At 38.9% G+C, this 13,139-nt stretch overlaps 1 protein-coding gene across 34 annotated transcripts in view; it reads left to right on the forward strand.

Annotated features, from left to right (window-relative positions):
* Positions 1-13,139, forward strand: part of CADPS2 (calcium dependent secretion activator 2) — a 489,830-nt gene that overhangs the window by 366,149 nt on the left and 110,542 nt on the right. For 22 of the 34 annotated variants that reach the window (XR_014834387.1, XR_014834389.1, XR_014834384.1 and 19 more), the window contains 3 exons: positions 1,379-1,442; positions 4,771-4,894; positions 6,930-6,950. Coding sequence is in view for 28 of the 34 variants with exons in the window: in XM_085005969.1 (XP_084862095.1) it covers positions 1,379-1,442; positions 4,771-4,894; positions 6,930-6,950 (209 nt within the window). In the remaining 6 variants the exon portion in view is untranslated. The remainder of the gene's footprint in view (positions 1-1,378; positions 1,443-4,770; positions 4,895-6,929; positions 6,951-13,139) is intronic. The other 12 variants (XM_021078966.2, XM_085005990.1, XM_003134728.5 and 9 more) reach the window with 1 other exon arrangement.

The raw sequence follows: 13,139 nt of genomic DNA on the forward strand, positions 1-13,139 counted from the left end.
ATACCCTGAAAAGATTTAAGCAGGAGGAGGGGACTACAAGGACCCAATTTGTGTTTTATTTAAATGTGGATTAAGGTTTATGGTATACAAAATGATTAAAGCGACTTTACAAATTTGCTAATGCTCTGAAAAGCACCCCTGCACAGGAAAAACTCTTATCAGGATAAATTGGCCGTGGCATTTTATGCACTGGGGAGGGTAGGAGAGGAGGATGCATGGAGGCCCGATTAAGTGAAGGAAATTTTTAATAGTAAAGGAAATGGTAAACCGTATTCCGAGGAAAAATGTGAGTGGCTAGATTGCTATGCCACTTGCATTTATGCGACGTGAATGAAAGTTTCCTCAGACTAAAACCCAGTCCAGATATAAATTTAACTTCTTCTTTGTGAGGAATCAATCTTTCTTTTTAAAATTTGGCCCGGTAAAACAAACTTGAGCTTAAAACATACGTATTTTTGAGCTAAACCTCTTAAAGTTACAGTGTGAAAAAAAAAATTGTCTTGTTAATTATGTCTTAGAATATATATGTCCTCCAAGTCCTCGGATGGTGGTAAAAGACACGGAAATAAGTGACCTTTTCAGGTTATTCATTTGAAGATGTCTAAGTCAGAGCCAGATGGCAGTCCCCAACATCCCAGCTGCCTGTAGCACTTGATCTTGAGGTGGGCTGGGGGTGGAGTGAGCAGGGAGGCGCTCCAGCAGGTCGAAGGAGCCCTGGCATTCTGTTCTCTCACGGCGAAAGGGGACCTGAAGAGGGACCCCCTTGTAAAGAGCAGGAAGCTTGTCACCACCACGTAGAGCCCACTTCCCCTGCCAGCCCTGACGCTGATTTCAGAATACCCATATAACCTGCCCTCCACTTGTTGATGTGCATTAGGAAAACCTGGGACCAGAAGTGTTTTGGCTAAATGACTGCCCGCGAAAGAGCTGCGGAAGGTTTGGGTGGGGAGGAGCCAAGCCGAAAGGGTCTGTGGTGGAGGTTTCCATCTTCCGTGGTGCAGAAATACAGGAGGAAATGGGCAAAGTCATTTCATTTTATCACAGAGCCCGAATAACAACACCTTAAACAGGAAAGTATTCGGAAATGCAAGTTAAGTTTCTCTTCACTTATAAGACCCTGGAGATCCCTTTTTGATTACTGTATTTTTGGACACATATCATCGAAACTTTAGAACCTTTTTCATCACAGTGTACACCTTTACTGCTTGAGACATTTAAATCATGGGACTAGGTACATGTCAGCAGCTAAAATTTTCCCAGATGGGTTGATGCCCTTTTAACCACTTTTTACTGTTCTCCAATAATGCCAAGTAATAGAAGAGGAAATTACTTAGCAGTCTTGGATATTAAATGTTTAACTTTTTTTTTTTTTTTTAAGATACTGTTTTCCCTTTGGACGACCCGAAGGTGCGCTGAAAGCTACACTTTCACTACTTGAAAGGGTATGTTTGCACATTACTTTGTAAATACTGTTTGTGTTCTTGTTGGCTGTGTGTTTTAGTTATTGAACTAGGCATACGGTCCCATTCCTCCACGAGGGCCGTGTCTTCTGGGTCTGTTGCATTTCATCAATTTCTCATCTTTTCTGGCTACATTCAAATTCTTCTGTAGCCTGCGTTTCCTCCCAAAAGCCTTTCTGAAGGCTACCACTGCCATCCTGTGCTGAGTTTATAGCATCTTTTTGGAAGTTTCCATTTTTCCCACCTCTTTCCCCGCATGAAATAGTCATTATTTCAGTTATGTCTGATCACTGGTTTTGCGGACTGTACAGTTGTCTTTTGTTACCCCCCTGACTTATCTGTACTTCTGTCTGTCATAGTCCTCATCCGTATACAAGTTTAACATTTAAGTCACAAACCTATTATTTCTTTTATCCTAAATTTATCTCAGAATTTATTTCCATTCACTTTGCATGTTACTTTGAATGAATTCATGACTTAACAGAAACTGATGATTGTGGAAGTCATGAAATTATAGAAATGTACAAAAAGTCAATAGCAAATGAAGTTTTATATCCATGCTGAAAGTCATTAATTAATGACAGTGTATTCTCCACTGCTGTTTTTGTGGCAAATGAGGTGTGAAATGGAAGTATCATTTCATCTGTCTATAAAACTATTCACTTTCTAGGTGGGCACCAACGGTTCAGTAATGTGGACAAGTCCTATTTCTTAACAGCATTAAAAAGAATGTCAGAGTTCCCATAGTGGCTCAATGGTAATGAACCCGACTAGTATCTGTGAGGATACAGGTTCAATCCCTGGCCCCGCTCAGTGGGTTAAGGTGGTGTTGCCGTGAGCTGTGGTGTAGATCATAGATGCGGCTCGGATCCCACGTTGCTGTGGCATAGGCATAGGCATGCAGCTGCAGCTCCAAAATTCGACCCCATAGCCTGGGAACTTCCATATGCCAAGGGTGCAGCCCTAAAAGGACAAATAAATAATAAAAAATTAAAAGTAAATAAAAAGAATATCTAGGGATCTTCCATATTTCATAATAGGTATTCTGGACCTGATTTGTGGAATTCGAGCACTTGGTCTTGTCGATTTCTCTGCCCAAGCAGTTCCAGATAATACCTTGTGCATTCACACTTCTGAAAAACAGAAGGGAGAGACATTCTTCGGTGATTTCAGGATTTGGGAGCTGAGGGCTAGAACTGATGACCAAAATGAGATCTTTGGATTACAGCCTGGATTCATCTGTCTATTCCTGTCTTATCCTTGACAAACATGAATTGTATGATAAAGTATTATTGTCACAGTTGTCTGTTTTATTAGAATTTTTATAATATTAAAAGCTGCATGTAACCCAGGCTGTTCAGGCTTTTCATTTCATCCTATCCGTTAAGGTATCATCAGTGAGATAAAATCCTTAAAGGCAGCTTTGCATTTTGGAATAGCATCCCATCCTGGGTACCAGTGCAGCGCCTCTATGCTGGTTTCCATGGCAGAGCTCCCCTCCTCCCCCGAGCAGGGAAGAGTTAGTAATAGCAGAGGTGCCCTCATGTCCTGCACTGACAGGTCGCAGGATGAACAGTGACCTTTATTCCAGTTATAGTCACTAATCATGTCTCTTGCTGGGTTGAAAGACAAATGGTAGGGGCTATTTCTTCATTTTCATGTCTCTATACTTCCTGGCATCTTAGAAAAATAAAATAAAATCTACATGTGAATTCTTGATACTTAGGATGTCTTGGAAGAATGTGGGGAGGAAGCATCAGAGGTTGTGTCTCAGTTTTTGCGCTTACCAGCCCTTTATCTGCACTTCACCAGGAAAGAGGATTCAGTCCCTCCCTGCTCACTCCAAACAAAGTGGCTCCTAAATATTATGAAACGTTGCCTGATTTTAACCCCTGGACTCACCTCTGTAATAGATATACATATTCTAATTTTAACAGCTCTTTGTATTATTTGAAAGTTAGTCACCATGGGAAAGCCTAATAGTAAAATTCATGGTTCTGTATGTAGAACAAAATTAATCTTAAATTTTAATGATAATCACATTAAAAATAGTAGTGCCTGTTAATGCTTATATATTTTTTACTCTAAACAGAAGGATCTCTCTGGCAATAGTCTGATATGCAGTTCTAATTAAAGTGCCAAGTATGTACCAGGGAGTTAAAAGATTTTTACTATGAGAAATGGTGAAAAATTTGACAGGGGGAAGTTTTTAAGTGATAAAGTTTGTTTTCAAAGGGAAACCTGTCCTGATTAAAATGAAAATATGTTCTCAAGGATCACCAGTGCTAGAATGATTGAAAAAAAATTGAGATTATAAAATCCTTAAGCTGAGGCTGATCAAAAGAGAACGAAATAACGAAGCATGAAATGATTGTCTTTATGTTCTTTCAGTATTTCTTTCAAAGTAAAAGACGAATAGGATAGTAAGAACGCTTACAAAAGTATTGTCTTTATGGTAAGATTTTGCTATATTTTATAATTTGAACATAAGCAAAGCAAGAAAAACTGCATCAATTATATGGACAATAGAGTTTGACTAATAGTACAAGCAAAATTTACTGTGAGCACTTTTATCACTAGGAAAATTTTAAGGAAAATTACCAATGAGTTATTATGACAGTGCATAAATGTATTATAGTTTGAGTTCTGGACATAATTGTATTTTCCATTTGCTGGTAGTAATACTTTTAAAAGAAAAATCCAAAAACACAATTTAGGGACCCAACAGAGAATAATTATGTTTTTGTTTTATTTTTTTTTTTAATTCCAGAAAGTTTCCTTGTGTTTTAACATTTGATGTTCCATTCATTTCACTAAGACAAAGAAGTTCCCATCCCCCCCAGCAGATCACAATGATTAAAGTTTCATTAGTGAGAGTAGAGATCTTAATTTTTACAGAGCTCCTAAATGATGCTTATTTTAATGAATTTTTGTTTTCATGTATATTGCTCAAGAGATTTAAAGCTTTTAAATCAGGGATATACAAGATAAACTTTGTTTATTACTTATCCTAAGGACTGTAATCCTCCCCTGAAACAGCTGCTCTAGTGGTGTTGTGGGTCCCTGGAGGAAAAGTGACAGTCACACTGAATGGTGGCCTGGCCTATGGGAGGTTTTGATGTGCATAAATGAGGCTTAGACAGGAGGAGCCAAGACTGAGAGATTACTTCCCAGTTGTGAAGTGCCGACTCATTTTCTCCCCCCAAAGTTGCTTAGGGACCCCTTCCTACGAAGTAGTCAGGTCTAGGACCATTTGTGTACTTGTTTTTAGTATTTTATGCTCTTCCTCTCTCTCTCTCTCTCTCTCTAGGTTTTAATGAAAGACATTGCCACTCCCATACCAGCAGAAGAGGTGAAAAAAGTGGTCAGAAAATGTCTTGAGAAAGCTGCCTTGATCAATTACACGAGACTCACAGAATATGCCAAAATAGAAGGTCAGTGCAGTGAGCAATTGCCGAAGTGGCCCTGGGCGCCAACAATGCCTATTAACTGCCTTTTCTGTGAGAAGTCCTTTCCTTTCCTGAACAAACCTGTGCCACGGCAAAGGGAAATGTCTCATTAAAATCTCAGCTGGTGAACTGAAGAGCTTTTTCCTATTCATTGCTTTAATATGCCTCCTGGGACTCTGCTTGAATGAAAGACCCAGGATCCGTGCTTAAGTTGTCCTTTGTTCTTATTTTGAGTTTTGAAGAAACCTAAACGTGTTTTCATGGGTTGTATTTTTTGACATTACTGTAAGCATGTCTAACATTTAAACTCTGGGCAGAGTATTCTTTCCTGATCAGTGACAGTATAGCGTAGTATTACATTATTTTATTTTCAGTTCTGCAGCATCTCTCAGAAAAAAAGAGGAAACTTGTTGATTATCGTGAGGGCTGAAATAAACTGATAGAATTTCCTGCAACTTTTAATTGCTTACAATATATTGAAGCATTTGAAAGATTAGATCTCTTGAGAGGACTGTGCATTTTTTCTCTTTCTTCAGGTTTTATTCATTAAGGATAATTATTCATTTTTGTTCATTAAAGTTTAAGATGTTTAGAAATACATAGATTGAAATTTGTGGCAAAGTCACACAATCAGCTTTTATCCAACAATCTTTTGACTGAAATAATTAAAATAGAAATGACCTCAGATTCTTTATCATAAAACAACTAGCTTGTGTAATACATGTAGCATTAATTTAGGGAGGAAAGAGTTACAGTGTTAAATACTCATCTCTAAAAATAAAAAGTAAATCATCCACTAGAAAAACTTTAGCAACTGTTAATATAAAATTGTGTTTAATGAATTATAAATTTATTAATTTGTTGATATTAGGATAGTTTCATCAAAATTGGGACAGTGAAAAAGATGATTATAATTGGCCGTGTTAGATCTTTTTTTTCTTTCCAAATCTGATCAAGCTTTCTAACAAGCACATGATAACCAACCTCCTGAGTGATTAACAAAAAAGCCATCCCATCACTATAGCAACCAATATTATATCACGAGAGTAACAACATGAAACCTCCTTAGTTACCAGTTTAACATCATTAATTATGATATCATGTTGTGTTAAAGCAAAAGCAACGAATATTAGATCATTTGGGGAAAGTGGAAGATAAACAGGTTGGTTTTCACATTTTGAATACTCATTCAATTTTCAGGCTTTGGGAATATTGGAAACACAGATTGAAAGAATTAACATAAAAATAGACATATTAAAACCTTTCAAATCTTGCAAAGGGACAAATTTGTTGATAATCCGAGTAAACGCAGTATTATTTTATCCAAGTATTATGAACCCTGTGCAAAACACTGCAGATCCTTTTGTCTGTAACTCTTTTAGTTCATATTTTTGACCATTCCCTTGTCCGACGCTACTGAAAAGATATGCAGTATGTTTTTCGTTTTACCTCTGTATTTGTTTTCTCGTTATAGAGTCCATTTTAATATGAACAGGTAAAGCACTTGTGTACACAGCCCTGGGCTGCTTTCACGCATCAGCTAGATAAACTTGTTAACAATCAGAAAGGAACCTCCTTCTGGATCCCACAGAAGAACAAGTCTGTGTCAGAGAAAAGCCTGGACCCAGTGGAGAATGAGCGGGGAACTCTCCCACCTCTTCCTCTCTGGAGTCAGCACTCTCTTATCTCAAGTCCAGTGTGAGAACGGTCTAGAAAAAGGGGTCTGGAAATCTGGTCGGGTAGGACTGCTGAGCTGTCTCCTTCACAGAAGCAAAGGGCGTGCGTATTAGACCAGAAAAACTTTTATGCTTCTCATGTTCTTCCTTCTCCCCCCTTTTTTTGTATCTTAGAAAATAAAGAGCTTTGTTTGATGCTCAGGGTCAGACAAAGAACAAAATACACTTTGAGTTAGAAACAGGAAGAGGGCTACTTTTCGTTACGTGATGGTCTCTTGCATTATGTGAGTGAGCAACGGAATTGAGTTTGCTTTTCTCCTAAATTCTCTTCTCTTATGTTTTAGGCCCGGCAGAAAAGGACACAGGTAATTAATGCTTGTGCATGTATGTGCCATTATTTCCAATGTGGTGGTGTTGTGTTTTGATATTGGTGAAAAGCTCTCTCCTTTTAAGGTCTTCTATTAGATCGCTTTGACAAAGATACTAAAAGACTTTGATTTTATTGGACCTATTGCTGATGCTTTGTAAGGAAAACACGGGCCATTTATCTCTGCAAAAGCTCTGCAGTATTTTTTATATGAATGCAAAGCAAAACACCTGAGGCCATGTTAATGTTATGCCTTAGGTTTTAGGCGTGTACACGAAATCTTACTTGGAAGCGGTCGCCAACATTTGAAGGACTCTTACAGCGAGAAAAGAGGACTCTCTTTCTTTTATCACTCCAGGAAAATAACCTAAGAGTAAAACATAGATGCTATTAAACAAAAAGTTAGCAGCTCTTAACTTTGAAAGTTGTTAGTCATAGGAATGAGCAGAGGTTGAAGTCTTGTTCTCAAGAAATCGCTAGGAAAGAGTTCTTCTCTGGGTCTCTGAATTTCAAAGCTTCTGTTACTTTTTTGTGTGTACATGCCACTTGTCACAGTTGTAATTAATCTAATTACTTGTGCCATTATCCGTGTATCCTGCCCATCTCCTCTTCATCCTCTTGCTGGCAGGGTCTTAACTAAAATTCTTCACCGTTGTCTCCCCAGCCCGCAGCACTGTGCCCGTGACACAGAGTAGGTACTCAATACTTGGAGAGACACAGGAAGTCCCTTAGTTCCAGCGAAAAACGTTGGCACCAGAGACAAGTGATAAGCTTTTCTAGACCTAGCTTTCTCATCTTCATCAAATTTTTCATGCAGTATTATAGACAAGTTTGCTTGGGTCATTTTTCACAGAAATCTTCCATTAAGGAACATGTCTTCAGCTCTTTGAGGGTGTTTGACCCCCCAGAAGGGTCAGAAACAAAACACTCAGAGCCAGAGAAAAGGGAAAGAACATACCTACGACGGTTGCTGGAATGCACTTTAGGGAAAGTGAAATGGAAAAAAATAACAAGACTGCCATCCCCTCTTTGGACAGCCCAGGGTGGTGGCAGCAGCCCATGCTCTTTCACCACGGACCTTTTGAAAACCTCTTATAGCATTTTATCCCCCACATTTCTGTTGCGAAAATAGTTTTTATGTAGTTTGCAGACAGTAAGTCCAGGATGGTTAGTCGTTTTCCCACTTGCCGTCAAGTAAGAGTCAGCCAGCTGGGACTGCAGTCAGGTGTCCGGATCCCCGACAAGGGTGACCCTCCTTCCCTCGTGAACTAGGAAGGGGTCCTGGTGTGGCTTCATCATGGAGCAAAGACAGTGGCCCTGCTTCTGAAAGTTGCTGTCACCTGGTCTCCACTTCCACCAGAGCCAAGTCCTCCTTTTTCTTACATAGTTTTTAAATTTTATTGGGAGTATAGTTGACCACGATGTTGTGTTAATTTCAGGTGTATAGAAAAGTGAAAAGGCTATACACATACACATATCCATTCTTGTTCAGATTCTTTTACCACACAGGTTATCACAGTATGTCGAGCAGAGTTCCTTGGGCTGTGCTGTAGGTCCTCGCCGATTAACTATTTTCTAGATAGTCATGGGTACATGTTACTCCCAAACTCCTAATCCAGTATATTTACCCTCCAGATCATTGCTCAAGTGTCAAAGCTGCAGACTCTGGGAAAACTACTTTTTAAAAAGTAAATGCTTGCATGGAAAAGAGGGAGAAATGAGTATAGTCTCAGTAATTTAAGTGAATTGAAGGGAAAGCTGCTCTCGGTTAAAGACTGCTCTAAAGTAACAGAAGAGAGGTTTTTAAGAAATGTAGTTACATTCCTTTAATTGCGTCTGGTTGCAAGGTGACAGGGTTACCTAATAAGGGTTTTTGGAGATGCTTTTTTTTTTTTTAGGTGATTTTAAAAATGTGATTTTTTTTCCAACATTTTTTTATGATTTTTATTTTTTCCATTATGGTTGATTTACAGCGTTCTGTCAATTTCTACTGTACAGCAGAGTGACCCTTGGAGATGCTTTTAAAAGTGAATAAAAATTAGAGTATCAGTTGCGTGATTAAGAGCTTAAGTGCTTGATAAGACTTTGAAACAATCCTCTCTTGAGCCTTATAATCGTCATCCTCGGTTAGTTTGTATCACACGAAGAAGAGTAAAATTCTGCTCCAGGGTTATCATAATTGTGTCATCTAATAACCTGCCTGTTGCCCCAGAGGTTTTTCATTTACCCTGCCTCAGAGTTCCTTAAGCAACTATTCAAAACAGGTATTTTACAGAAGAGGTAACTGAGACTTCAGAAAACATTGGTAACTTGCACAAGGTCGTGCTGCTGTTATTAAAATCCAGCAGACCTGGAGTTCCCGTCGTGGCTCCGCGGAAACGAATCTGACTAGGAACCATGAGGTTGCGGGTTCAATCTCTGGCCTTGTTCAGTGGGTTAAGGATCCAGCGTTGGTGTGAGCTGTGGTGTAGGCTGGCAGCTGTAGCTCCAGTTTAACCCCTACCCTGGGAACCTCCATATGCTGTGGGCGCAGTTCTGAAAAGAAAAAAAAAAAAAAAAATCCAGCCGACCTGAGATTTGCACGTATGGTTTCTCAGACACCACACCAGAGCCTCCTTTGTGCCCTTCTCACTGGCTGCCCAGCCCCTAAGTCCCTCTCATCCAGAGCAATGGCATTTTTGGACAGACTTCTCACACGCGTCACAAAAGCCAAGGGTTAACATTTGTAGTGCCATTTTTTCCAAAAAGGATGATATTTACTTAAGAGTAAGCTCATACCAGACACTGTTCTAAGCACTTTGCATGCGTCCATGTGGTCTTTACAACGCTTTACAATAAATACTATTGAATGAAGCAGAGAGGTTATTATCTACCAGTCAGCCTCTGGTCACATGGCTAATAAGTAAGAAATTAGAATCCACTGTCTAGCTCTTTAAGTTATCTGCATATTTTCTCGTGCCTTCCTTCCTCCGCATTCTTGGCAAGCTTGCATGGTTAAATTTGCACTCAGTCAAAAATGCATGGACATCTGAAAAATAGTCTGGAACAGTGCTGCCCCCAGAGATATGATCAAAACCATAAATGTTACTTAAAAATGTTTAGTAGTTGTATTAAAGAGGTTAAAAGAAATAGGTGAAATTAATTTTAAGGATATCGCTTATTTAACCCAGTATGTCCAAAATAGTATCTCATTAAAGTGTATTCCGTATACACAACCACTGAGATTGTTTACATTATTTTTTCCTACAACTTCTTTGAAACCCGACGGGCATTTTCCTCTCCCAGCACATCTCAATTAAAAGTAGCCCTGTTTTGAGTATTCATCTACCACATGTGGCTGGTGGGACAGCACAGGTCTCGGGTAGAGGGCTAAGAGCTGAACTCCAGAAGCTGATTCTATTTCCCCTGCACATCTTAAATGTCAGGTGTTGAACATGATTCACACGTGCAGCCTCCCCTGCCACCCCTAGCCGCCCAGCCACTCTCCAGCCCTTATGCTCTAACACACAAAATAGTTCTTTCATCCCATGGTTGTCCTAGAATATCAGCCCCACAAGGGCAGGGCTTGTGTATTTCAAAAATGCTCTATCTCCAGTGCCGGAGAAAGGTGTCTAGGGCGTTGCTACTTGATAAATACCTCCTTGAATCATTGAATCGACGAATGAATTTCTGGCCCAGAAAGTGACCGGGCTATTTACAGCTGAGCGAAGTCTGTAAACCGTCAAGCTGCCTTGCAAGAGGTCATTCAAGCCGATCACTGAATAGTTAACAACATAGAGAAAACCACCCCCTTAAAAATACTGAGGTTAGAAAAAATTAAGCCAGAATTTCATGCCCTTTATAAAGGGGTGTGGGAGTGAGGAGGCACTAACTCTGGATCACAGAAGCCAGAAGTTATAGATAACAAATTGCATTAATAACATCTAGTAATCTGACCTGTTTCAGTTGCTTCTAAAATTCAGCATACTCAATTTGACTCATAGTTCTCTTCCATCCTTGGGAATTCTTCAAATGGGCAGCCCAAGTTTGCAGAATAAAGGGATTTGACAGCTCTGTAATAGAAGAAATAAAACAAATGACCTCTCTCTAAGTGCCTTCTTTCCTTCTTGGGCATTATTTACATGCAGTTTTTGAGAAGAGATAATTCATTTTAAGAACTTGAAATTTCTCAAAAGCAATTTTTCAAAAAATTTTAACAAGTGTTTGAGATTTACCCTATGGCAAATTCAACTAGTTTTCTTCTTTGGTTTAATTTTATCACCAACTTTTTGTGTACTAGATCATTTTTATTTATATTCCAGGGTTCAAAATGATAGTAAAACTTTATTTTTTAGTGTTTTTTTAATCACATGCCTTGATGCAAATTAGCTATTATTTTTAAAGAACAATCCATTTGTTCTTAAATTCAAGGAATTTTCTTACAGACAAGGATAGCTATAAACCATCTAGTGATAGTCCTGCTTTCTCCTGAAAACCACATATCACACTTTGACTTACAATAAAAGAGGGAGCTTGCCTTGACCTCACAGCGATTCTTACATTAATTTGGTACCTAAGCTTCTTGTGACTCAAAGCGTGGAGGTGCCCTAAACAAAAGGTAGCATGGAATGAACAGGCAGAGGCTTTGTGCGGTGAGGATCTGTCTGGGCCCTATGGTTGCCAGGTTCCCAGGTCTAAGCCCCAGTGCTCTCATTTTCAAAGTCTCAGTTGAGCAGGATGGAGCTGCTTTCCCAGAGGGCCAGGCTGCTTGCTTGCTTTGAGAGAAGTCGCACTGTGGCCATCCTTACGTCATTGGGATGTGTTTGCCATCTGGGTGGCATTTTAATTTAGCACTCCATTGGCAGCATGTAGCGATAAATAATAAATAAATAAAATGTGTTCTGCCTAAGGCAGCGTGGCACAGAAGTGAGTACATGAACTGCACAGTTGATGAAATTTTTTTTTTTTTGTATTTGTATATCTTTTTTTTTTTTATTTTCCCACTGTACAGCAAGGGGGTCAGGTTATCCTTAGATGTATACATTGCAGTTACAGTTTTCTCCCCCACCCTTTCTTCTGTTGCGACATGAGTATCTAGACATAGTTCTCAATGCTATTCAGCAGGATCTCCTTGTAAATCTATTCCAAGTTGTGTCTGATAAGCCCAAGCTCCCGATCCCTCCCACTCCCTCCCCCTCCCATCAGGCAACCACAAGTCTCTTCTCCAAGTCCATGATTTTCTTTTCTGAGGAGATGTTCATTTGTGCTGGATATTAGATTCCAGTTATAAGTGATATCATATGGTATTTGTCTTTGTCTTTCTGGCTCATTTCACTCAGTATGAGATTCTCTAGTTCCATCCATGTTGCTGCAAATGGCATTATGTCATCCTTTTTTATGGCTGAGTAGTATTCCATTGTGTATATATACTGATGAAATTTTTGATTAGTAATTTCTTACTAATATTTCTATGATAACACTTTCAAAGTTTTTTTGAGTTTTTTTTAATTAAACTATAGTTGCTTTACAGTGCTATGCCAATTTCTGCTGTAAGCAGAGTGACCCAGTTACTCTCAAAGTTTTTTGAGTTTCCTTATGAATTTGGTTTAAAAACTTGTTGAGTATTGTGTGTTACCATGAAGTCAGTTTATTGGTACCTAAATAATAGACCTGAAATTTTGCAGTCCCATAAACTTGACAACACTTTACATGAGTTAATCTGTATATTAAAATGAACAGAATCCTCACCTTAAAAATAAGGAAATTAAAGCGTTTCTGTCCAGCCTATTTGGACAATGTGGCTTAGACTCCATCGGCCTGAATGTAAAACCTCTGTGACCGTTTCTGCTTTTATTGATTTCACCTGAAGATTTAGGGACAAATTGATAGATACAATTTCTGGCTCTGAAACAAAGACAGTGACCTATTTTTATTTTAAAATTTTGAGAAACATCATAAAATCTCCAAAGATTTTTTTAGTTCCTAAGGCAATATGTGTCTATCTAGTAAAAATGCACTGCTTGAGCTACCTTGAGTTAGCATCTGTGATCATCTGGACACGGGTCAAATTAGACTTTATTTTGGCACTGTGTGTAAAGCAAAGCTGTGGATATCTTTCAGATGGTCGGTGAACTATTTAAATTACCTAAGAAGATACATTGTTCTGATAGCCATACATTACTTTGATTCTATCACCTAGCATGACACC

Source organism: Sus scrofa, chromosome 18 (genome assembly GCF_054392235.1).
Source record: "Sus scrofa isolate SSC_HxYL_T2T_F1_AM1 chromosome 18, Sscrofa_HxYL_maternal_Yorkshire_Landrace_v2.0, whole genome shotgun sequence".
In the NCBI taxonomy this organism is placed as follows: Eukaryota; Metazoa; Chordata; class Mammalia; order Artiodactyla; family Suidae; genus Sus; species Sus scrofa.